Source organism: Thunnus thynnus, chromosome 20, assembly GCF_963924715.1.
Source record: "Thunnus thynnus chromosome 20, fThuThy2.1, whole genome shotgun sequence".
Classification (NCBI taxonomy): domain Eukaryota; kingdom Metazoa; phylum Chordata; class Actinopteri; order Scombriformes; family Scombridae; genus Thunnus; species Thunnus thynnus.
In genome coordinates, this window is record NC_089536.1 from 19428474 (window position 1) to 19454674 (window position 26201).

The following is a 26201-nucleotide window of genomic DNA, read 5'->3' on the forward strand; positions in this document are numbered from 1 at the left end:
CCCCCAATGTTACAGTAAGTGCTATTTCTTCAACTGCTACCTTTGACCAGCAGGTGTCTCTATTTCCAATCTTTTCTCCATGCTGTCTTCTCTCACAGCTGTAGCTGCTACAAACATGCCATTGATAAAACAATGTTTACAGTTTACAGTTACCCACAATCCTGAGCGCTGTGTTGATATCACAGGGCTCATTTTACACACAGCCTGCTCTAAAACTGCTGCTTTAGTAGCCTAGATATTTCCTTTCCTGACCCTAATCCTACAACATCAGTACATGGAAATGGAAAAGCAGGGGATTTATTATGTTTGCCTTTTAATGGTGAGAGTTTTCTCAAATCCATAGGCTAAACAAAGGAAGTATTAGAAGAATTACATAATCTCAGTGTAAATCTATTCTACTATATGGTATTGTTCATTCATTGTCTTAATTTACTTTAAGTGACCACAAAATGACTGAATTCTCTATCCTCTGACCAGATAGACTAAAGACTTCAATTAAAAAGATTAAATGGCCCTATTTTATGCATTATTATATGCTCATTAATTTCAGTAATTCATACTTATGGGGTAATTAAGTCGTTAATGTGCGCCCATATGGCCATCTAGATGAAGCTGGGTTTTTACAGTTTTTAATTTATTGTCTTTATTAAACAATATTGTCTCTATTAAGCAAAAAGACAAAACAAAGAATTTATTTTGTCCGCCACATTAAGTCTTTTGTGGACGAGTAGACAAATTCTTTTGTTTTTTACTTCTGCTATTATGAGTGTTCTACAGTATTATAATACTACATGGTTCAAGTATTTGCCCACCACTTTAAAGTCAAAACTGCTCCACCAAATGAAAATATGCTCAAAGATTGAAGGCCAACCCCTTGAGAAACTCTATGAATCAGCCTTCCATAATAACATATTAAGGCTTGCCAACAACATTGTTTCTGACCCCAACCATGTCCTGAACAGTGAATACAAATTGTTACCATCAAACCGGATATACAGGGTTCCATGATTTAATAAGGTTAGACTGAAGCACTCTTTTGTCCACTAGTCATTCCTAAAATTAAATATGGAGCTTAATTCCAGATCAAATGTATGTTGAAGGGCCTTGGATATTGTTTTCTGTGATTGTAAATGTATCGTTGTTTCATGTCTTTTTTGTCTTTTCTGTGATGTTGGAAATGGAGCTGCTGTGACGCAAGAACATTTTTTAACTTGATTTGACAATTGAGTATTATCATCATCATCAAACCCCTGTGTAACCTACCATCTGACCTGCTGTACTGTCCTTGAGCAACCTGAAAAGGAATTTGCCCTACAACCCAGTGGTTACGACCTATACACAGTGTTATTACAACAAAGGAGAAATGGGGACGTGAGTAGGCTGTAGTACCGCCGCAGTCCGCACTGATGTGTGCAGATAAGCTGCGGCACTGATGGGATACACACTGAAAGAGAGATGATTTTATAAGTAAGGGTGCGCATAGCAGACACGACGCTTCTGAATGTGCACCCATGGCTGTCTGCTGTCCCTAATTTAACTCCGAGCGATGTAATTGGCGATGGTGGATTTGTTTACCATATTTGGCAAGATAGTGACACAGCGCGCCTGGGAATTGGACGAGAGCGGCCGTCATTCACAAAAGTCTGCCTTCTGGAGCTTTACAAACAAAGCGCGTGCTCACGGGACTTGTAGTCCAAAACAAACCCTTTCTGAGATTCCTCGCGCGAGGATTTACCTCCTCTGCGGCAATTTCAAAGCCACATTTGTGTCATTGTTTAAAACGCACTCGCTGAGATAAACTGCTGTAATTTAACGTTTCTTTAAGTATCAAAAATAAGCCCGCATCAGACGCCGGTCCGAGACCCTCCAGTTTTAGCATACAAATCCCACTGGCGACGCTCTCATATGATTGGCTTGGCTCTTCTGTCAATCACGCAATGCTCCTTCCACTACCGCTCCTACAGTAAATATTTGTGTTTGCTCAACCGGCTGTAATGGTGGACGACTGAAGGGAGAGAAACGGAATACAACTAGAGTGAAGAAAAGAGAGGAAAAACGGTCGAAAGTCTGCTTCAGAGCCAGCCGCCGAGGGAAGGACACGGGCTTCGTCGAAAATGGATGAACTCAAACATCAAGTCATGATTAACCAGTTCGTCCTGACGGCGGGTTGTGCGGCAGACCAGGCGAAGCAGCTTTTGCAAGCGGCACACTGGCAGTTCGAGGTAAAAGAAAAAAAGAAAAGAAAAATAATAAAGCTTTTACAGGATAACGTTAGCTACACGGCTAACGTTTATGTCTGACCGACCGTTAGTTCTGACTGGAGCTTGTCTGTCTGCCTCTCGGCACTTTTTTAGGCTCTTGAAATTCAACACAAAACAAAGCGTTAGTGTTATCTATGTGTCCGTTTTAGGTGACCAGAGTCGGTCCTCTTTCAAACCCAGAAGTTTGGTTTCCTTTCATCCTTTGTAAAGTGGACATTTTTGTGCGCTAAATCAGTAGGGGACACACAGACGTAGCAGGGCGAAACGTACGGCTAGCATATCCAATTAGACTTTACTCTAGATTAAATACTATAATCCGACCAGCGAGTGCTATTAGCAATAAAGATGACCGCCGTGGTGTATCGACCAGCCTAAAAAAGAGTAGTCTGATACATAACTGTTTAGTCTGCGGTGAACCAAATATAGATTTAGCTTGTGCGTTTGATTTCTCTTCGCCACAAGCTCGTTAAATTGTGAAATGAGCGATGTTTGGATAATTTGTGTGCCCTTTTGCAATACAATGCCCCTGTCTGAAATATAAAAAATGTCATTCATCTTCTCTGTGTTTTATTGTAGACTGCCCTCAGTGCCTTTTTTCAAGAAACAAATATTCCATATGGCCATCATCATCAAATGGTGAGTGAGAGAAAGGAGGGGGTGAAATAATATACTTTGTATACTCTTTATTGTTCTGTTTATGAAATACTAACAAGCTTAATTTTACCACAGTATTTCTTTAAAGCTCCAGTGTTGTTTTGGGAGGTATGTGGGGGCGATCCACATCCCTTATAGGCCAAGAGGGATGATGTTGTACTAACAATAACAAAGCACATGTCGGCCATGTTGTGAGCTTCCAGAAATAAACACACAGGCAGGCATGCAGCCGCAGCAGCCAAAGAGAGAGAGAGAGAGGCTGTGTGTATGTGTGTATCGGAGAGGAAAAAAAAGAGAGCAAGAGAGATAAGTGTAGATATATGAAATTCCTCATTTTCATTGTATCAACTGAGGTGTACAACTGAAGGAGGGGCCCCTTAGTTTCTGGGTAAGAGAGAAAAAAGTCTCTTTCCAGGAAGAGGACAGCTGCCTCTCACAAATAGACCCTCGTGCAGTTGCATTTGCCTCGGGTTATTCTGACGTTTTGCCTGATTGGGTTGTTGCTGCCCCTGACACGACACACAGCAGGGACTTTTAGGGGCAGACACATCATAGCGGAGTAAACTGGAAGGCGTTAGGACTCTAGCACACACGCACACACGCACACGCAGGGCTTGAACATTATGAAACACTAGCAGTATTTGAGCTTTTAGCAGCAGCCCACTTTGGCAGCACACAAGCCTTTGTTTGCAGCTGCATGCATGGCAGCATCCAGCAACAGCTGCCCCCTCTGGATGTGAGCCTGATGTGGATGTGGGGGGCGGAGAGGTGGGGGGGGGGGGTGGGATTTGGAAGAAATTGTTGATCATTTTTGTGAGCTCTGTCAAAGCTCTCACTATGTTTGTATGTGCGTGTTCGGTTACCGGTTTCATCTGACTGCTGAACATTTTAGCTTTGCGTTTCTCGAGGAGAGAGTTTAGGATAAAAGAGGATTTAATTTTTTTGCAATATCGCTAGTCAGCACAGAAATGGCTCACACTGAGCTGAATCATTTAAAAAAAAAAAAGAAGCCTTTATTACAAGAAAGAAAGCCAAACCTCCTTTATTATCTGATCGGTAAATAAGAGCATCTCAATCCTCTATTTAGCTCATGAAATGTCTCACTTTAATTTAGAGAGTAAACAATTTGCCAAGAGTTGTCCTCTTCTGTCTGCCAAATAGGGCTGAGCTTGATTGCTGCAGACACTGGATAATGAAAGTCAGAACTCAGAGCACCTATGTGTGTGCAGTGTTATTGTTACAGACATGATGTTCTTGTGTAATCACAAGTTCATATTCCCTTTTTTTGCATATGTCAGAATGTTTGTACTTTACATGCATGCGTTTGTACTTTATGCATGTTTGCGTGTATGTCCGTGAGTCACACAACGATACTACAGTAGGGCAGCACGTCCAACCTCCCTGCAGCTTATCAGGCCACAGTGTTCATTGGTATACAGATCTAATCCACTTTGCGCTCCCTCTCACTCTCAACTGTCCCTCTCTCTCTCTCTCTCTCTTTCTCTCTCTTGCCGGTGCTCTCTCTCTTCAGTTTAGAGTAAACATGAACAACATTAAGTTACATTTTCTGTTGTACATGCCTGGGCGACAATGTTTTGTGTCACAACACAAACTCCCCATCCTTGAGATTGCTAATTTGGCTATAAGCCTCACCCCAAACCCAACAGCCCAAACAGATAGCCTATAGACATGCAGTTCTTGGCAGGTTAGGACGTCATGTAGGTCACTTAGTTTGTGGATACTGTTCAGTGAGCTAGTTTATACAATTGTCACTGTTGAAGCCCGGATGTGGCAAATCATTTTCCTGTTTAAAATTGAAATCATCTTGGATTGTTGTTTAAGAAATACATTTTATTCAACATTTCATCCAACTTTTAAGTCTGATTTTGTTTACCTGTGCTTCACTAATGCTTCATTTGTGCTTTGTATGTATAAGAGGTTTATACTCTCTATTAAATATCAAATAGTGAGGTTAGTTGGCCCACTCACCAGTACACTCTTGTATAATACTGTGAATGCTGGAGGATTTAGCTAAAGCTCTTGTCATTATAATTTCCTTTTACTAGCAATCCCAGACCCAGGGGAGTGTCTGTGCTTCGGCACATGATGTAGAAGAGCAGCCCGTTCTCTCTCTCTCCACTCGTCACGCCCCTCAGCGTCACTTTTAACGCACTGGGTACCCTTTAGTGTCATTTTTCAATGTGCAGGGTAGTCCGACAGACTTCTATATAACTTCCACAATGCCTAAAATAGATGCCATGAGACTGATTGCGTCTCATACAGACGCTAAAGGCTATCTTGTGCGTCAGTATCAGATGCCGATGGGCGTGACAAAGTGTCAGTATTTGACGACCTGGGAATGAGAATGGGTTGAAAAGAGCTGCAATCTCTGCACAGACATGCTTTTAAGACTGTTTGTTTTTGCTTACGTGTATACAGTGTGTCTGTTTCAGTGCGGCCATGTGTGGATGTTGTTGTCTTGAACAGATTGTCCATTTATCTCTTCTTTTTTGAATGAAGTCATTGAAGCTTACATTAGCGTTCGATGATGGCCCTCAGCTTCAGTCTAACCTGCTCTGTGTTTAACACAACCCCTCCCAGTTTTCTCAGCTTCTACACACACACCCTGCCCATACAAACACTGCAACCGCAACACATTCCGTCAGGATGCAACACTCACACCCACCCAAAATGGACCCTTTCACAGTAGAGGGGGGCCAGTATGACTAGGAACACAGCACCCTGTCTCATTCTCTACTGTGTACTCTCTCCTCTCGTCTCTGTCTCTTTCTGTTTACAGACACAAAACATCAACCTCTGGAATTAAATTACCCATTCATGTTTCCTGTTAGAGAATTTTTCTGATCACGGCCGGTCTTCATCGTCTTGTTTTAGCATCAGTCTCAAAGCAGTCGCCATGTTCACTCACACTTGGAATGCATGATGTTGGAGTTGTATTTCTGTTACTTCTGGCTGTTTTAATGCTGATCCCTCTTATCAAATATTATGCGTATCGCACCCTTGTCTTTTTTTGGGTTTCATACATATTCATGTTTCCTGTTTTACAGTATTCATGTTTAAGTCATTTTTAAATTGATCAGACTGACAAATATAGAGCTTGAGCTATTTCTGATACTTTGTTTATTATATTTTGTTTCATAATTGGAATGCCAGCTGTCAAAATACTAACTCAAATGGTTTTTTGTGTGCAGGAGAAGTATTTTCTTAAACTAGTACACATGAGAATCTTTAGGGAAATCATTTTTTAAGTCATGGTAGTTTTTGATCGATCCGGTCTGGACACTGTGTTACTGAGTGTCTCTATGATTATGTGCAGGAAAAACACTGACGCTCACTCCGATATCAGTGTTTCCATGATTAATTTTTCTCCATGTGGGGCTCCTACAGCCACAATGAAGTGAATGAATCCTCATGTGACCACAGACGAGGAAGTAGCCCAGCTGGATGACTTCCACTGCCGTCCGGGAACATGTGACCCCCATCATGTGACTAAGCTGAGAAACGATCTAACTAAGCCACAAAGCCTGCTTTACATGTGTGTAATTTCTTCTTAGAGTTATGCCCATTAAAGACAATCTGGTGAGGTCATGTGGATTCCATGCAGTAAAGTCGGGACTGTGGTGTCGAAAAGTATGTTGTTTTTAGTAGGTCAGACTAATAAAAATGATCTCTTTAAGGAATATTTCACATTCTCCCTTCCCTCATGAATCATTTCTGCACCTCTGCCTCGTGTTCTCACTCTGATATGCTTATATTGAAGTAAAAACAAAGAAACACTTTTAGTTCTTGTTTTAACCCCTGCTTCTTTTTGCTGTCACGGCACTCTCTCTCTCTCACAGTCACATTATGTTCTGAACAGTTTTGTTCAGGTGCTGTTGATTTTGACTTTCCCTTTTACTTTTTTGAATGAGCATATCAGCCAAGTAAAAAAGCCAAAGTTCATCTTGAACTGTATCCATTTGAGGAACTTTTACCAGTACCACCCAGCCTGGCCTACATACTGCAGCCAAATGGCTTCATGGTTTAAAAGATAACATTTTTTTTTTTTTTTTATTGTGCTGTAATTGCTGTTAGTCACTGGCATCATGCATAAGGTGAATGAAAGCGGGGGTTTTATGAAGGGCAACGGTCAGCTCCGACTGACTGGTTACAGTGACGTAGCAAAACAGTATTGGGCACTGCATGGCAGTGATAAAAGTGGGTGTGAGGTTGTTGTAAAGGCTCCTTCCTGGCAATATGAACACCAAGCAGGAGGAGGGTTTAGTGTGTGTATGTGAGGGGTTGTTTCTGGTAACTACAAATATTTGGTTTTGGTGTCCGGGTGTGGCTTGAAAAAAAGGATCTTTTAGCAATCCTGACTTTTCTTATCCACGTAAGATCTCGTCCCACTGAGATTTGAAGTGTGCGGTGTGCCCATGCAGAAGAGCAGAGGTATAATTACTGTCATAAATCATGAAGTGTCAACATAGACGACTGTCTGCTCCTGTTTCTCCCTGTCTCAACCTCTGTCCGTTTGTTATCACACTGTGAGAGACGGAGGAATGGATGGTAGATGGTGGACGTTTGTCGACCAGAGAGAAAATCAGGCAGACTGTTTGGCCCGCACGTACTGTGAAACTGGTTAATAGCAGGGCAATGCCAGGTATTTGGGTAGAAGATACAATAACTAAGTTAACACAGAGGTACTTTGTGTCTCTGCCACAATGGAAACAAGGTGTTTTCTGTCCTGCAGCAGACATTACTTACAGATGTGTAAGTGTTGAATGAGGTGAAATCTAGTTTATTATCTGCCATTATTTGTGTGTTTGTATTTCATGAGTGTGTGTGTGTACAGTATAATCCCATGGGTGTGCATGCAGCAATGTGTGTCAGATTTCAGAATTAATCATGTCTTGATCTGTTAATGTTGTTAATGGGTGTGCATGCATCTGTGCCTGGATATATTGGATATGTGTGTGTGTGTATGTGTGTGTGTGTCCGTGTGTGCCTGTACCAGTGTTTCATACAGCCATGCCAAGCAGTTAGCCACTTCTGAAGAGGCTTGGCCTGTGCGCTGCATGTTCCAGCGTGTTGCCCTGCATGTTTCCAGGAGCACGGCTTCCCAGAACCCTAACCACACACACAAAGACGTGTGCGCGCACACACACACACAGACATACACACAGGAACTTTGGCTCAAGGGACTCAGGCTATGGGAATCCATGTGGGATGGCTGCAAGGACCAGATGTGTTTATGAGCAGTGGAGTTGGATTGGGTTTCACACTGATTCTGGGAGTCACTGAGTACACACACACACACACACACACACACACACACACACACACACAAGGGTTAGGGCTAGCAGCACATGGGAGCCTTGTCTGTTGCATAAAGAGCGTGTTGTCATATTGTGTCTCCCTGGCCTGTTTTCTCAGGTTAGCAGTAGTGCTGCAGCCAGGCTCAGGTCAGCTGACTCTTCCACACTGTCTCACTAGTACCTTGTCCCACTATTAACTAGCCTTGTCCATCCTTTTCATGCTCTCCTGGCCCCTGACCCCTCACCAGTGTCTGATCGATCCTCTCCCCTCTTTGCCTCTGCTCTTCACTTTGTATATTAGATTAGAATTTGCAGTGCGAGGTTGCAAAATTAAACTGGCCAAACTGCAAACATTTGCTGATTCAGTTGTATTGAGAAATCTCCTGGAACTACCAACCCAACTATTTGCCTTTTTCCCCCCAATCCTTGCATTTGTTGTCATCTGTGTAAATGCATCAGTTATGCCTCTGTATGCTGCAGCCTCGGATAAATACAATTTACTGATTGTGACGGTTACACTTTGAAATTCTGACTTCAGTTTTTAAATACAATTCTGCCCTGATAATGTTCAATAGTTCTGTTTGAAATTGGACACTGACACTAAACAGGAAATGTAAGTTATGTATTGCATGTGAGGTGAGAGAAACACTAAACCTGATCTGCAGTGTATGCGTAGCCTTAAGAAAGATATCTTTTGGCAAGCTTAGTGTTTGCATCGTAATCGTGTTTTGTTCTCCCCCATGATGACCTTTGGCCTAGTAGTTTCTGTTGCCAGCCTGTGTACCAGTCGACAGGCCAAACTCCTTTTTCTAGATATGAGTTGGCCACTGAACACCTATTGTTAGCCATTGTTGTAAGCAGCGCAGTGTGTGCAGTTGGTCAAACAGAACACATGCTCCACTCAGTCCCAGTTTGCCCGTCTGCTGCTTATTGCTGCTTTCTTTTGCTGTTCATTGTGTCATTGCTTCTGTATTTTTTTGTTTTTCTCATTCTCTTTCCTCCATTATACAGTGTCAAACTACGCACAAAAATGGAGCACGGCCTGGCTAATGATCAACCAAGTCTCTCGGGAACACAAATCCAACTGCTTGTGTGTGTGTGTGTGTGTGTGTTATATTCACTCACACACAGACTCGGGGTGCTTTTCATTTGGCAAACGTGTCTCCTCACTTCCCTCACTTGCATCTCTTCGTCATGTGCTCCTCCCAGTGAGGAAGTGAGAGAGAGATGCAAGGATGGAGGAATTTAATTCATCAGACGGGACGTCCTCGCTCACTCCAAAGTCATTCTGAGGAGACGGCAACTACTCAAAAGTTTAAACTTAAAATTCATGTACAATTAATGAACACTTAAAGCTGTAATTTCATAATTTCTACATAGTGATAGCTGGAAGGAAAACACCTGATAACTGTTCCAATGTTTTAATGATTTGATTATAGATCTCTAGCAGCATCTGGCTGTCACAGAATAAGACACAAATTGACAATTTAAATCCGTTAATTACGAAAGAACAGAACTGACGAAAAGGAGCCATAAAAGCAGCTGTAGCCTGCAGAATACATCTAAATAAAATATTGCGTATTTAGTTTGTGAACGTCTGATGTCCTTTTCAGAGTCAGGATGATATGCAGCTGTGCGTCATATTTTCCTTAAGGAGCTGACACACACTTAAAACAGAAAAGAAGAAAAGGGAAGCCTTTTGGCTTATGAAGAAAAATAAAGTTACAAAAGTCTTTTTTATAATTGATTCATGATTTAGTCATTTTTATTTAATGAATAAATATGAAAAGCTGTGGTTGGTGCCGTCATTCCTGTTTCCAAAGGCCTCCATGAGCCTCCTCTCTCCTTGCATCTCGTCTCCTCTGAGGTGCATTTAAGGGATTGGAAGATCCTTGATGATGGCGGAGGGAGATCGGTTTCCGGGTCATGAACCAGAGGACGGACAAGAGAGGACGCGAGGAAGCATAAATTATCCAAAAGAAAAGCACCCAGGGGCCCAGCTGCTGGAAGCTGGTTGGGGTCGAATGAGTGGGGGTCAGTGGTGGTAAGGGAGAGGACAGTCACTTGAGTTGACTGAAACATTCAGGAGCACCTGTCAGCCTCTTTTATTTAGTTCGGGAAAGAAACATCTAGTCCTGACATCCAGCCACTCCCATAAATAGCTGACAGTCACCTTCATGTTCGGGAGTTACAGGCTGGGATGAAAAAAAGAGTTGCTTTTCTGGTTTAGGTTGATTGGATTGTGTTGATTTGATGATGCTAACTATTCTGTCTACCGGTACAGGTGTAAAGGAATGGCAGTTCCATACGCAGCTTTGGGAGGATGTAGGCAGAAATAGATGGAGGTTCTGTTGTTAAGTTTTCTTTACCCTCCTTACAGTCAGTAGCTGGAGATCAGCATGGGGTATCTCTGAAGTATGTGATTTGTTTTAGAATTAGCAGTTTGTCATCGTTTTAAGCTAGCAAGTTGTGTACTGCAAGTTAGTTACTGTTATCTACTGTTTCATAAGAATAGTTGTTGCACTTTTTTTTTTTTACCATATGGTTGTGGTGGGCGGTATGACCAAAAATTTGTTTCACGTATTTTTTAAGATTCAGGCAGTTACATGGTATATAACGGTATTTTTTCTTTCTATTTTTTTGCATGGCTGGGCCTTTATACAGGTTTATAGTGGCTGATTCTACTGTCAGGAGAACATAGAGTTTACATGAATCGCTTTAAAAGTTTGTCTCTGAATCAAAGTAAACACAGGAACTAGTCGCGTGTAGCAGCATTATGGCTAACTGCACAGAGGTCTATGTCCAGGGCAGTTTGCCGGCTAACCGAACCACCCACATATTCATCGCCAGTTTGTTTAACTGTCTGAGGCTGACTTTCACTGCGGTTAGACTGTAAGGAAACAAAAACAACTAAGTGCAATGACAGTTTATCCCGTGGACTATTATGAGTATGATTGTGAGTCATTTCACTTTGACTGGTCAACCGTATTTATTTGAGCCACAGAACACAGAGAGGAGCTAAAACAAATGGAAGAAAAGAAATTAAGAATGGAGGCAAAAAGGCGACAGGACCATCAGGAAAGTCAACGTACAGTAACGGTTACCTCAGACAAACTGCTGGTGTAGTCACTGCTCTCCTGACAAGTGAAGAGGAAAACTTTTTTTTCTGCAGAGTCTGACCTGTTGATGCCAGACTCGGAAAATCTAGAAGTGTCCACGGATGAGAGAATCCCAGCTGTGTAACTACTACACATAGATTTACAGCGTTTATCAACATCGTTGTCCTGGAGACTGTTTTATCTCCACAAAATCAAGTGGAAGAAAAGAGCGAGGCCGGCTGGATCAAACGCTTAGTTCCACACGGTCAGAAAAATGTGGCTATAACATGTAACTGTGTGAGGGATTACAGTATACAAGCAGTATATCGTCCAGCGGTAGTCTGTGAAAACTGCTCACTGTGTATCTTGTCATTTTATTCTTGCAATTTGGAAACTTGCAGACACAAGCCATATTATTTCATCTACTAAGTTACTACTTCTCTAGCATGAACAGATGCTGAACTATCCACAGCTTCAGACGTACATACTGACGTGCAAACTGCTCCGCGCATATTTCCCTATGCAGTTAGCCATAATGCTGCTAGAGGGGGCTAGTTCCTGTGTTTGCTTTCGTTCAGACTTGCAAACTTTTGAAGCAGTTCATGTAAAAATCATGTTTATTCCTAAAACAGTAGGAGGCTGAAGGAGGTTGCCTCGATAACCATCATTATACGTGGGACCTCGTTCAACCAAATCTCAATCTGAACCTCCAGAATCTCAATAATAGAGCTACGTGGCTAGCTAGCTAGCTGTACCCAGTAAGCCATTCGGCAGTGTAATTTTGTAAATGTACAATTATTAGTGTTACAAATTGTTTATGTCACAAATTGTTGTGTTATAAAGTTATAACCGTTAGTAAGAAGGTTACACAGTTAATAGGGATTCCCTCTCAATATACTCTACACTGACAATAGATACACCCTGACAATAGCGCTCTTCGTGGCAATTATATATTTTGCTGCCTTTTGAGGAGTAACAGCAAGTATTTCAGCAATGCACCGGTATGGCGGTATATGAAAAAAATATATCTTATGGCAAATTAAATTGGTATACCACCCAGCACTATTATACTGTATCGCTTTTTTGGTTGTGTTGTAAATCACACTCTTTACGGAAATATTTTGGCACGGATGCAGGCAGGAAATTTGCATGAAGGCAACACAAACAAACATGGAGGAGAGTGAACGTGACACAGAACAGTGTAATTCTGAACAGGAGAAGGAAAGCCAAGACAAAAAGAGAAGCTCGTACCTGAAAGAGGGGTTACTTCTGTTGTATGGATGTGGTCTGGGTATGAAAAGTCTGACAGAGAACAGTACTTTGCAAATTCCACCGCAGACCGGTCCCCACAACAGACTCAAACACCACTAATGCTGATAGCCCCCGCCCCCACTTCTGTTTTTTTTGTTGATTTCAATTATTTCCTTCACTGTTTTCCCCTTTTACTCCATATTTCTGTCTGTCTGGTGCTTCTTCCAGTCTGTCTTGTATTAACTTGTAATCTGCCTTGCTCTTCCATTTATCCCTCATTTTCACCATCCTCACAGTGCATCACTCAGAATCAGCACCACCATTACATTAATGACACTAAATTATCAATGACACCAGGCTGCAGCCACATCTACATTGTATTTCTTTGATACAATCTGTAAATGGAAGTTGATTTTGTTGATTCATTGAGGTTTATGGTGTCAGATTACAAGTGAACGGGGACTTGAATTTCACTTACATGGACTCGCAAGTAGCTTGTTTATTGGGCAGAGTTTTGGTAAATTGTCATCTGTTACAGATTTGGGAAACAATGTTGGAGACAAAACATTGAATTCCAGTTCCCATAAACTTGTCTGAACATTAATGACGTGTCTGTGTTGTTTGCCAGTAATCTGATATATTCAGGAGGCATTTCATATCATCTCAAGGCCAAGTTTGACCTCAGTTTATCTTGTTAATTTTGGCTTTCCAGCCTCAAGTTCTTAATAGTTCTTCATTCTAGCTATTCTTTTGTGGGCATGAAGTGATGGTTTTGGGGCTGACTCAGGTTGAGATTGTGTTGTCAGTTCTGGAAAGGTGTGTAAAATTAGTAATATTTGACCTGATGTTGTACCCGTCTCACATAATGTCCACTACTGTTCTGTTCTCTTGGATACGGAGCGCACTGCTGTTCCTGGACACAGACACGGACCTGCATTGTCAGTGTTGCCAGGTTTTGAATGGCATTGTTCTCACATGCCCAAACAAGAGCAGTGAGAATTTATCAGAATGTATGTAAACTCCTTCAAACATGCTTGAAGTAAATGCACTCAAGACTAATCTAGACCTGATGCTGCTGGAACACAAGCATCCTCCCACACATCCAGCACTCAACACCAACTAAAGGAAATGTCATCTCTACTTTGTGTCTTCTATTCATATCTTGCTATGCTGTTCTGTTATATGATTTATATATATATATATGTATATATATTATTTATCAACCTTAATTTATATCGGGAACTCGCTGTTCTTCCTCAGCAATGCACAGCGTGACCCATTAATAGTCCTTTACTGTGTACTATTAGCAGCTTCAGTGGAACACTAGGATTAAGGTTAAGTGCCTTTTTGACTTTGCCATAAATGAACAGTGTGGAGGAGTGATTCCAAGAATCCTACACATTTCTGTAATAATAAAGTATGGAGAGTTAATTGTGGCGTTTCCCTCAGTGGAAATGTGTGTAAAGGTAGTTTGTGTATTTTGACACGATGTTGTGTTGTATTCTTTTATATACGGAGTGATACAACTAAGTTGACAACCACATTTTTGTTCAATGCATTTCATTTTGGCAATGATCACATTCTGGCAGTAAAATGTCTGAGAACTTGTGGAAAAAGTACCAGACCTTATCTTACAGCTTTTTGTGTTGGTGTAGTTTGGTATGTTGGCATAACAAATAAGCCAAATAAACATTTTGGAAGTGATCATGCCTGGTGGCATAGCAACAGCAACCAAGTCATCAGTGCAGACACCTAATCTTGTTTTCGCAGTCGTTGACCCTCTTTTATCCTGGAAATTGACAGACTTGTTATGGAGGAACATTTTCTGACATTCACATTGTCCAGTCAGCGGCAGCATGTGTTATAATGAAAAATAGAATTCATTTCATCAATTTCTTATTCTTAAAAAGTTTAAGAAGTGGCTTACAACAAGTCTAAAAAACGTCTTTTGTTTGTAGTTTCAGACCAGCTGTCGTTTTGCACGTGGTTATATTTATCAGAGTGAAGAAGAGAATTCTTTCAGCTATATTTCATCAGACTCTGCTGACAGTCATTATGTCTAGTGACTATCGGCATACAATATACTTAACATCAGGTGAAATCTTAAAATCCAGTCAAAAGATCCACTTCTAGTCAGACATTTGCAAATCTAAAATGTCTGTGTTCACTATGGTGCCAAATCCTTTGAAGAACGTGGTCCCGAGGTCGGAGACTTCATGCCGCATGTTTCACCGTGATCCTCGTTTCTCACAGATCTCTCAGTACAGTTCGCTGCGAGCGCTGACATACAATGTGTGAACTGTAAGCAACAAGCCACAGAGCGAAGGGAGAGGGAGAGGGAGACGGGGAGAGGCAAGTGAGAGAAAGATGGAGAAGGGAGAGAAAACCGACACGTCATAGATTCATACCAGTGTTCACTGCAGAGGGAATGATGCAGAAAAAGAAGCTGGGTTTCATATTGTGATGCATGAAGGTAGGAATGTTGAATATATTCAGCAAGAAAACCTTTTTAACCTTTCTTCAAGTAGATGTTTTTGTGTCAAAAACCAGACAAAATGCGTACAAGTAGTGATGTAGGCTCGGCCAGACCGGCTGGATGAATGCCTTACTATAATTTCACAACAGTTCAAATGTCCCTCAGGACACTGAGATATTATAAAAAAGTGTGATAATATAAAAATCATCGTCAACCTGCTGTTTCATCATGTGTATTTTTGGAGTAAACATAGCCAACATTCCCTGAAACCAAACACTAACTTACTCATTACTACTTGAATATGACATTTTTGGTCAATAAGGAAGCATTTTTATTGTCCTCAACTAAATCAAGGGAAACAAGCAGATCACTTTTCATTTCTTGCAAAATTTGGCTTAAAATTCCTGACAGCTGGGTGGAAACATCCAGACAGACTTAAGTGTGTGTGTGTGTGTGTGTGTGTGTGTGTGTGTATGTGTGCGCGGGATAGAAGCACTGAGGTAAAAGTCACATGAAGGAGGTTAGTCGGGGTCGCGAGACGTGACTGGACCCTCCGCACAAGTACGCAAAAGGATAGAAAGCTTCTCTTCTCAGCCCGGCGCATAAACACACTTGATATTTCTTAGGAATGTGGTCGGTTAGACTGGAAATAACTCCAGCTCATCTGTGTTTGTGGACAAACGTGCGCGCACACACACACACACACACACACATACGTATGTACACAAACGGAGGAGTGTTTAAGGATCGCAGAGCCTTCACCACAGTCCGGGCCAGGCATGTTTGGAGCGGTTGCTGCCCGTCAGCCATGTGTTCCTCATGCTGGGCTCAGCAAACAGACTTGAAGAGAGGGTGGACAGGGCCGGGCCGCTGTGACCACAGAGCCTCAGCCCCGTCCCGTCAACAGGGAGATCTGTACTCTTTCCTCATAACAACCATCCCCATGGCAACACCTCTCTGTTGGCTCTGTTTTGAACACAAACTCCCTCTCGCTGTCTGTTATTCCCCCTGTCTCTCCATCTGTATATCTTGAACAAATACTCTGCAGTGGATGACCAGACCTCCCTGAAATGAGCTCTTGACTCTTGTAGTGTTTTGGAAATTAGAAGTAGACAATTTACTGTGTCGCTAGTTTTCCTCACCAGACTTCTCACTTTCCTGCGTTACCTACTGAACTGACACACAAAATATACGTATATATTTATACATTCAGTCAATATTTGCACAGATAGTTCACTACTGGTTGCTTGTAAGTTTGTGATGCAACTTCAGACCCTCTGTCGACACTCACCTTAACACGTGTGCGTGTATGTGCAGACAGGTAGTGATTTTCTGTAATGAAATATTAACCCTCTTGTAGCAGCCCACGTGCCCATCATTTGTCCAACAGCCAATTGGATTTGAACCTCAGTCGGCACGCACCGGTCTCAGCAGCCCTTGCAGTATTTTTCTGTCCTTGCCTCAGTGCAGCGAGAGTTAATCTGCTACTAGGCTGCTTAATACACACCAAGGGAAAACACACACACTAACCTGCTTCCTCAGTATGCTGCACCAGAGCTCTGGTTTTAATCTCCGCGCAGGAAAGCATGTAGACCTCTGGTGTTGTTTTCTCTACTCTGACAAGAGACAGCACTTGAGTATCATGTGGTGTAATACTGTATGCTTTTTGATTTCGGTTGTGTAATACAGACAGTAAAACCTGATCTTGTTGTAAGGAGACCACAATTATAAATATGGACAAAAAACACAGCTATACTCAAAAGGAAACTGATGTGTTTTGTACTAAATGCAGATGTTTTGCCCCCCCAAATGTGAGGTCCCCATGTAACACTAATGAGTAGGGCTTTACACTGTGAATGCCGACAGGTCTGAGCTCTGTTGAAGGTTTTATCTCTGAGAAAGTGTCTGATAAGCAGTCAGATCTAACCTCAGACAGCCTAGCAGAGAAGACAGCTGCTGTGTCTTTGGACCAGATCCTCTTCCCTGTGGGTCGATACCGTCTGCGTCTCTGAAGGTCCCCTTGCGCAGACACACACACACACGTAGACACGTAAAGATGTGTTTGGCAGTGTTATTTCGTGACTGGAGGAGTGTGAGGTGGGAAGACGCAAACATGACGCCTCTCTCTCGCATCGTTCTTGTCTTGGTCAACTGTTAAAAATGAAATAAAAGTCCAAACTGGACTGAACTGAGATGCATAGTCTCTGCATGAGTTAGCTGACTGTAGGTGTGTATTTGTACCTACTCATCTGTGTGTGTGTGTGTGTGTGTGTGTGTGTTTATGGATGAGTAAGTCAGAAGCAAAGATCTCTGCAGACATTCTGAAAGGGCTCGTGTCAGCATTTCAGTCTCGTTTTTCATTCCTGGGCAGTAAGCAAGGAGGATGGAGGCCTGATCTATTGTTGCCCACCTGAACAGCAGCCACACTGACTCTAACAGATCACGAGGTTTAAGAAATCCAACCAGTAGCCTCCACCGCTGCCCACCAAGAACAGGAAAGGCCGTAGAGGTCACTCCAACATTCCAGGGTGTCTCTTTACCGCAGGAAACGGCCTCAGAGACATGAGCCAGCGTTTCCTGTCAGAGTGCACAGTGGACACGCTCACCTTTCATAACAGCGTTGCCACTCTGAGAACCCCTGGCTCGGTCTGGCCCCACACTGTATATTTGCAAGACTAACCTGCAAGCCGCAGCACTTTTAGGGGGCAAGGTGGTCCAATTACACCCTCAAGGGAGGAATGGTGTTCCTGTCACTCTGTTGTTTTTCTGAAGTGCTGCTTGTGTGCTAAGGCCGTGTGTCACAATCTGTTCATCCTGGGTGATGTAGCCAAAAGTGGACTAGATACCACAGGTCAGCCTGAGGTCTGTGTCAGCAAGGGGAATATTGTTTTCCAGCCTTTTTTCCCCCATTTCAGCATTTCAATATTTTTTTTGTCCAGTATTCAAGTAAGACTGCAGCTGCTCTTCTCAGAGTTGATTCATGGAGATCTATTAAAAAGATGTTGTCAGTGACATTGTTGTATTCTTGGAAAAAAAAAAAAGTCTAACTTTGAAGATGCTTGGGGGACATTTAAGGACACAATTTGAGTTCAAGTGCTTAATAATGTAACCACTTGTAGGTTTAAGCATGCGAACTGCACAGTGAAAGGTTAATGAAGTGGATTTAATAAGTTAAATTTGATTTGAATGAAAGCTCATATTCTGCGATGTCAGTTGGAGTTTAATGAAAGTGAATTTCATCTTATTTAATCCTATTCCTGGGAGTTGCCAAGCTGTTTTCTTCCATTGTTAAGACCTGGTGGTTTAGGGTTATTTTTTCATGTAGGTGCCTGCCCTCTTAGCCTCTCAGCCCAGGCTCTTATTTTTAGATGGCAACCCTCCTGACTAAAGGTGGTTCCACCTCTGCTTCCCTGTGGAATACAGTAGGTTGTTGTTTTCCTGGTCACAAATGGACGGGGACATTGAGGAGGAAGTAGAGCATAGAGCAGTGTGTGAGAGGCTTACACACGCTGCTGCTTACTATTTCTGAGCAGCCAAACATGTTATGCACATGGCCTGTTCGCTACAAGGTGGTAGCTTCAGTGTTGTTTTTGGCACACGCGTGTGTTGTGTGTGCACTGCTCGGGGTGCGCCACTAAAAGAACTCCTGGCAGCAGAACAATAACAGCGCTGGCACAAAGGAGGGTTGGAGCAGGTTAGAGCACAGGAGGATATAAGAAAGCCAAGGAGACTGTATGTGTTTTTGTGTGTGTGTGTGTGTGTGTGTGTGTGTGTGTGTGTGTATGTGTGTTTGTGTTCACATAGCAAGATTAGCTGTTTTTCTCAGTCTGATCTGCTACATTACCTCTTGACAATCAAGTTTATCTAGTCTGCTAAATCTGAGTGGACGCCACTTCACAGTTGAAACAGGAAGTGAATGTAAACAAAGGGCTGTAATGTCATCATCAGGACCCTCTAGGGGAAAGCAAAGAGTGCCTGGGATTCCCCCAATTTTCCCTTCAGTTATATAAAACAATTTGCCTCCTTGACAAGAATAACCACATTTAAACACTGTTGAAAACTCCTTTTGTGATGCAGATTTCAGGAATAATGTTGTTTGGCAGTGTATGTTCATTTTTCTTGAAGATAACAGGCCAGTGGCAGCGCAACATTATGAAGATTTTTGAACTTATTCAGTTATAATAAAAGAGCAAAAACCTCTATGAAGCCTTCTAGCCTCATCATTTCACAGTGACAGTCAACAACCGTACTGGAAGAAATCCATTATACAAGGGGAAAATATGCCGATTTCTCCACTGATTGTACAATAACACAGAATGTGGTGCAGCAAGAAAACAGGTTTCATTTTTCTCTCTTAAACTACAAGTACACTAACCCACTGCAGCAGGTTCACCACATGTGGGCTGTCAATAGTCATTCTCCTAGCTATTTTTTTCACTCTTGATTAATCTGCAGAGTACTTTCTTGATCTATTAATTAAGCATTTGGTGTCAGAAAATAATGAAAAGCGCTCATCAAATTGTGCTACTAACCCAAGGTAACATTTTCAAAATGTCTTTTTTTTGTTCATCCAACAGTCCAAAACCCCAAAAGATTCAATTGTATATCATGGAAGACTATAAAAATCAGAAAATGTTCATATTTGAGAAGCTGGAGCCTAAAAAAAATTAGCTTAAAAATTGACTTAAACAATAAATTGATTATCAAAATCTTGTCAGCTCTACTTCTAACAGAAATAACTGCTAACTGAAACAGGAGTGGACTTGGCATGTTAAGGAAGGGTGAACACTTGCCGATCCTGTGTAGATGAACTTAATCATGAGAAATGTGAAACATTTATGGCCTAATACTCTGCAATAATCTTTTCTCTCCCTCCTCATCCTCAGATGTGCACCCCAGCCAACACACCAGCGACGCCCCCCAACTTCCCAGACGCGTTGACCATGTTCTCCCGGCTGAAGGCGTCCGAGAGCTTCAACAGCAGCAGCGGCGGCAGTCCCATGGCCGCGTCCATGGCCACCTCACCCCCGCCCCCTCAGGTCGGCGGCTGGGGGGTCTCACCAAACGTACCTAATGTGCCGCAACCTCCACAGGGACTCTGGACTCAGGGGCAGCCCCCCACGCAGCCCTGCCCCGCCTGGCCCACGGGCGTGAACCCCCACGCAGGTGCTGAGCAGAAGGCTAGTGTAGCGATGGAGGCAGAGAGATGAAGGGCCGCACGTGACTGAAAAGCCCCCCGTCCACCCCGGGGAGGGAGGGGAGGAGGGAAACGGGGGATGAATACGGGGAGGGTGGGTGATAATGGGTAGAAAATGGGCTTCAGTCTTTTTCCCAAAACTGATGCGGTGTGGCTTAGACGGATGGATATGAAAAGAGAAGGAAACTACGCAAACCAAGAAAAACTCAACGTGGACAATTTAAGAAGAGGAGAAAACCAATGCAAACATCAATACAAAAATAGAAAAAAAAAAAAAGATACGCACACACATAGTAATAAGAGAGCAACTGAAATCTTTGTTAGTTTTTCCTAAGTAAATGCATAGATAAGAGAAATATTATTGAACTAAAAAATGAGAAATTTAAAAAAAAAAAAAAAAAAAATTGTCACGCCCAAGGATTCTATGTGATGTTCAAGGACATTCAAGGCAGCAATTTAATTTTCTGTTTTTTTTGTTTAGGGTTTTTTTTTTTTCCATCTTTTCTGCCGGTGTTTTTTGCCACTGATGTTCTGTGTTTCTGCAACTGTCTGTGCTGCATGAGGAGAGAGGAACTTGCAATGCAGTGTTTTAGATTGACTCAAAAAAAAAATCATCACGCACTTGAGTGTGAATGTGTACGCATGTGAGCGGGTGGTCAGTTTGTAATCAAAATGTATACACACACACACACTTACAAATACACACACACACACACACACACTCACAAATACACACACATTAGCGTTTAGAGGAAACACCTCCATACTGTCATCCCCATCGTCAAGGTGGGACTTTTCTTACCTCACCTGGTGGTCACCTGACTTCTCTCAGCCAATCAGGGATTCTTCTTAAACCAACCGTTGCCGCTGACGACGCAGGACATGTTTTTAAAGGTTTTTTCTTAAAGGCAGCAGCCACTCTGGTTTATGCTAACTGATCCTCGCTGCGATGGCTTTTCCTGACACGGTTTTAAACCTGGACTCACAACTGTCCTCTGTATACTTTTCTGGAGATTTGGGTATTTCAAGAACAATGAGAAATCATGGTTTAATATAATATCGTTTATAATGCTTCTGTTGTTTTGTTGAAAGGTTAAGGGAGGTGGCTTTGAAAGTGGGTGGGACTTCAGGTTGATTTTTTTTTTTTTTTTTTGTTAAAGAACGAATCAAACGCAGCTAAAATGGCTACAGATACAGATGGGTGACAAATTAAAGAGGTCATATTATGCCACTTTCCCAGTTTAATATTTTCATTTTTGTGGTCTATTTGCAAACATATGCATGTTTTTATGGTCAAAAAGCACCTAGTTACAGCTGTACAAGCCATAGATGCAGCCCCTCTGTCTCACTCAGCCTGAAATGGGCTGTTTTGTTTTCTCTCTTCTGATTGGCTGACTGAGTGACACATGCCCAGGCCAACCACAGGTAACAGATTGTAGCCTACTGTAGCTAGGTAAAACCAGGGCTCTGGGTACTAACTGCGCAGTGTTTCCTCTGTGACTGTCTCTCCTCTATTCCGCTCTGTGTTTGTGTGTGAGCCCTGCCCTCGGTGAGGTAGGGGATACGTTGAGCGTATAGTTGTGATATCACAACTTCACACAAGTCCAAACAGCTTGTTTAAAGGCACAGTTCCTGAATACAGACTGTGTACATTTCTCCGTGGACTGAGTGTTTTGATACTTTCACAGTATTTATAGAGCACCTAGACCTGCTTTATAATCAAAAAAGAAATTGAAATCTAAGGAGATTAAATTTAAAGGAGAAAAAAATTAGATCTAGTCATCCTCTGTGGCATTTATAAAAATGCTGAGCAGGCCCAGTTGATTCTGATTTTGTATCAAGATGGCAAGAGGAAAAGATCTAAGTGACTTTGAAAGAGGGTTCATTGTTTGGGCACAGAAGGAAGGAGCTTCAATCACAAAGACTGCTCAACTGGCTGGTGTTTCGATAGGAGCAGTGACTAAAGTGATATCTTTTAAGATCATTTCCTTCTATGGGAAGAACATCAGTAAATAGGGTTGGACATTGTGGTCGACAGAGCACGTTTGATGACCGTGATGCTTGTTTATTAGTACAATATGTAAGGAAAAACAGGAGAGCAACTCTTCTTCAGGTGACTGAGAATGTCAGTGCAGGACGTGATCAGACTGTCAGTGAGAACAGTCTGTCAACAATTATGTAGAGTTGTTATAGCAGGGTGGCAGTGCATAAACCCTGCATTACAAGATGAATGCACATTTGAGAGTTAGGCACTGGTCTACAGAGATGTGTAAAAAAAAAAAAAAAAAGTGATATGATCAGATGAGTCATCACCATATTCTTGGCAAGTGGGCGAGTGCATGTGAGGCATACACCAAGAGAACAGTACAGGCCTGAATGCTTGACCCCTACAGTGAGGAGATCCGGTGGCTCTGTTATGCATTTTGCTGGCACGGTTTGGGTCCACTTGTCCCTTTAGAGGGAAGGGTCACTGCAAATCAGTACAAAGTTGTTCTGAGTCATCACCTTTTATCCTATGATGAAATATTTCTATCCTGATGGGAGTGGTCTCTTCCAGGATGACAATGTCTCCATCCATAGGGCACGAGGGGTCACTAAATGGTTTGATGAGCATGAAAATGATGTGAAGTATATGCTATGGCCTTCAGTCACCAGTTACCAGATCTCAACCCTATTGAACAACTATGGGAGATTTTGGACCGAAGTGTTAGTCAGCGTTCTACACAACCATCATCAAAACACCAAATGAAGGAATATCTTTTGGCTGAATGGTGTTTATCCCTCCAGTAGAGTTCAGAGACTTGTAGAATCAATGCTAAGGCGCATTAAAGCTGTTCTGGCAACACATGGTGGCCCAACACCTTACTAAGACACTTTATGTTGGTTTTGCCTTTAATTTGTCACCCGTCTGTATATATATAAAAAAACACGACTACTCCATCTTTGACTCTTTGTAAACAGAATTGCCACTTTGCATGATGTGTTCATAAAGTGTAACATCTTTTGTAGCAAACATACATGAGGTCGAGACATGTTAATGGGAGGGGGTTGAGTTGGGGTGGGGTGGTGTGTGTCATCCCCAAAGCTGATAGAAATGCAATAGATGAGCGTTTCTCTACAGAGTCGAATCATCAGTGTCTCAGACTAAAGGCAAGATGTTAGAGAAACAAAATATTGATAGGAGAAGAAAATGGGTGCAGGGCAGCTTTGGGAAGCCCACCACAGACTATTGGGGACACTACAGACTACTTTCAGATATACAGTATATATATACCCTTGGATACTGTACTTCAGAGGGGTTTTTACAACATTTAAGTCTCTAGTTTCGACCAGTCCCTGGTCCACTGATACTGCTGAGGGGACAGTTCAGGGATGACCCTGATATACGGCAATATTTTAAATGCAGGGTCTGCCCCCCTTTTTTTAGTTTGTCCTGTTCGGATTATTTTTTCATTCAATTAAAGAAGAGCGACAGATAACAGAAGAGATATTTTGAATAGCTGGGGGTCTTTTTTAAAAAAGATAAGATGATTAGGGAAATTATGGATATAATAATGAATAAATAACCAACTTTCTTTTTTATTATTCAGACTAAACTAATGTTTCAGTTCATCTTTTTTCCATGCTTCATACTTTATTTGGTTAAATCAGAGCGTTTCTGGGTGGGCCTGTTCCTAAATGGTTTCTCATGTATGTTTCCCCCCTTGTATGACTGTATGAGACCATTCCCACAATATTTGTGGACTACCTGATAATTAACTTATCATTTTTGTGAACCTAAATAAATATTGTATGTCAACCTAGTCAGCATGTGTGTGAATATTGGCTCTACACTTGATTTGAATGTGAGGTTTCTCAAAGGAAGTGAATTGTCATTTGGCCCTCCTGATCAAGACGTATAGTCGTGAGTGTTTGTGTGAACTTGTGACAGCAGAGCAGTGTGTTCAGTAATAACAGAGGGAAGATGGATGTGTCATAATCTCTCGCTTGGCTACCTCTCAGCCAGTTGAATTTAATATAGTCACCCAGCCAGACTACAAAGTCATGTTCTACAAACCTTTTTCTGTTCCTTTGCCTCCCCCTCTCTCTCTCTCTCTCCCCCCCTCTCAAAAGATGGAAGGGCCGGAGATGAAAGCCAAAATGGAGGAGAAGAGGGAGAAAAGCTTTTGAAAGAGGGAGTTCAGCTCTGTAGCCATCGCTATCTTCGCCTCCCTGAATAAACGGCTCTTCAGATGTAAACACAAACAAACACCAGCTGTCCACACGCACGCAATACATAAACACCCACCACACACCCACGCATGCCAGTGGTGAGGTGGTGGTGGTGGTGAAAAGGAGAGGGTCACAGAGTTCTCGATGTCCTCGGCTCACCTCCCGACTGCTTCCTCCCTCTACAGGAAATAAAAAGAGGTTCCCTTTGCTGATTGTTTTGTGTGTGTGTGTGTGTGCCACTTTGCCAATCTTGGAGCTGCTGAGAGTGTGCAAGTGAGCTCGGGTGAATGCCGATGGCTTGGCATGGCGTGCTGCGGTGCATCTGAGTATGTGAGAACAGGAATGGCAATAAACACTAAGGGTTTGTCCAAGAGCAGCGCAGCATGACCCAGTAATACATGAAGGCACTAAAAGGGGTCTCGAGGGCACTATTGCTTGCACTTCTTTCCTAACTGTAATTGGTAGTATAAACAAAGTCACCAGTAAATCTTTGTCAAGTCATCACTGAGACGACTAATGGGCCTTCAAACTGACAATCTGAATAATACTGCTTTTTACTTTGTTGACATCTTTAGCTCACTTCTTTGTTCAGCCATTTTGGTTATTGCTGTTCATGCTAAATACCCACTCCTTCTCCTATTTAGTCCAAACAAACTGCTGGTGTAAACAAAACATGATTCATGTCCTATTCTGACCTCAGTACAGGATGTGCTATCAGACACAACACATTTAGAACAGCAGATGTAAAAGCTTCAATTATCTGTGTGTCATAAAAAGACTAACTTGTTATTATACTTCAGTAGAGTGATACGACTCAGTGTTCAGTTTTTCTAGCCTTCACACTAAACCAGGACATTGCTTTCTGGGTCAGTGGATGGTGTGGACACAACACAGTTTCACAGATGGCCCGCTATAACTACACCTGTCTCGCTTTATGTGTAAACATGACGCCTATGTTATCTATTTTACAGCACTTACAGGTTTACCGCTGGCAAATTTGTTTTTACTGTATTTTCTGCAAACAAAGGAGACCATAGCTGATAAGATTTGTGCCCTCTTCTTACATTGTAAGCCACCATAGGTTGGATTTTTACAGGACATCAGCTGAAGTGCTTTACAACACAAAATTATATTACTTCACAAAATAGAAACGGTTTTTAATTTCACTTTACAGTCCTGTTTCTCATTCTTTACCTTGTCTGTATACCTACTGGCTGTTACCAGGAGCTGTCTTTAATTTTCCAGGGAACTCCGGGGATAAATAGGAGTCCTTGTGCCATAAAATTGAGAGTTTGTTGGAAAGTAGGATGTTGACATTGGGAAACACAGGAAAGATAGGAAGCATAGGGAAGATACATTAAAAGTAACACTCATCCCTGAAGTTCTTAGTTTTTTAGTTCGTTTTGACCCATATGAACTGGAACCAATTAAAGGACCATTAAAAGGACACCAGGATTGGTCCCACCACCCAGTAGAGGGTTGCAACACATTGGGTGACAATTTGGACTCTCCCAGGTTCCGGTAGGACTCACATCCGTTTCGGTGTTGGCAATTGATGGCACTCAGTGGCACACATGGCAGTGTGTTGTGGCTTGTTAGTAACTGGTGTAGCTACAAGGCTTAGTGTAATTCCTCTAGATGTAACAACAGTACTACCTGAGCTGTGACAGATCAATAGGAAGCCACAGATTAGAATATTAACTGGTATTGGTAAGGGACCCAATTCTTATTCAG

At 42.2% G+C, this 26201-nt stretch overlaps 1 protein-coding gene across 1 annotated transcript; it reads left to right on the forward strand.

Annotated features, from left to right (window-relative positions):
- The first annotated feature begins 1900 nt into the window (after positions 1 to 1900).
- ubald1a (UBA-like domain containing 1a) lies at positions 1901 to 24058 on the forward strand. The gene is made up of 3 exons (XM_067577259.1): positions 1901 to 2222; positions 2838 to 2897; positions 19945 to 24058. Exons 1-3 carry the CDS (start codon positions 2115 to 2117, stop codon positions 20266 to 20268), a joined length of 492 nt encoding a protein of 163 aa, XP_067433360.1. The 5' UTR covers positions 1901 to 2114; the 3' UTR covers positions 20269 to 24058.
- Positions 24059 to 26201: the final 2143 nt, after the last annotated feature.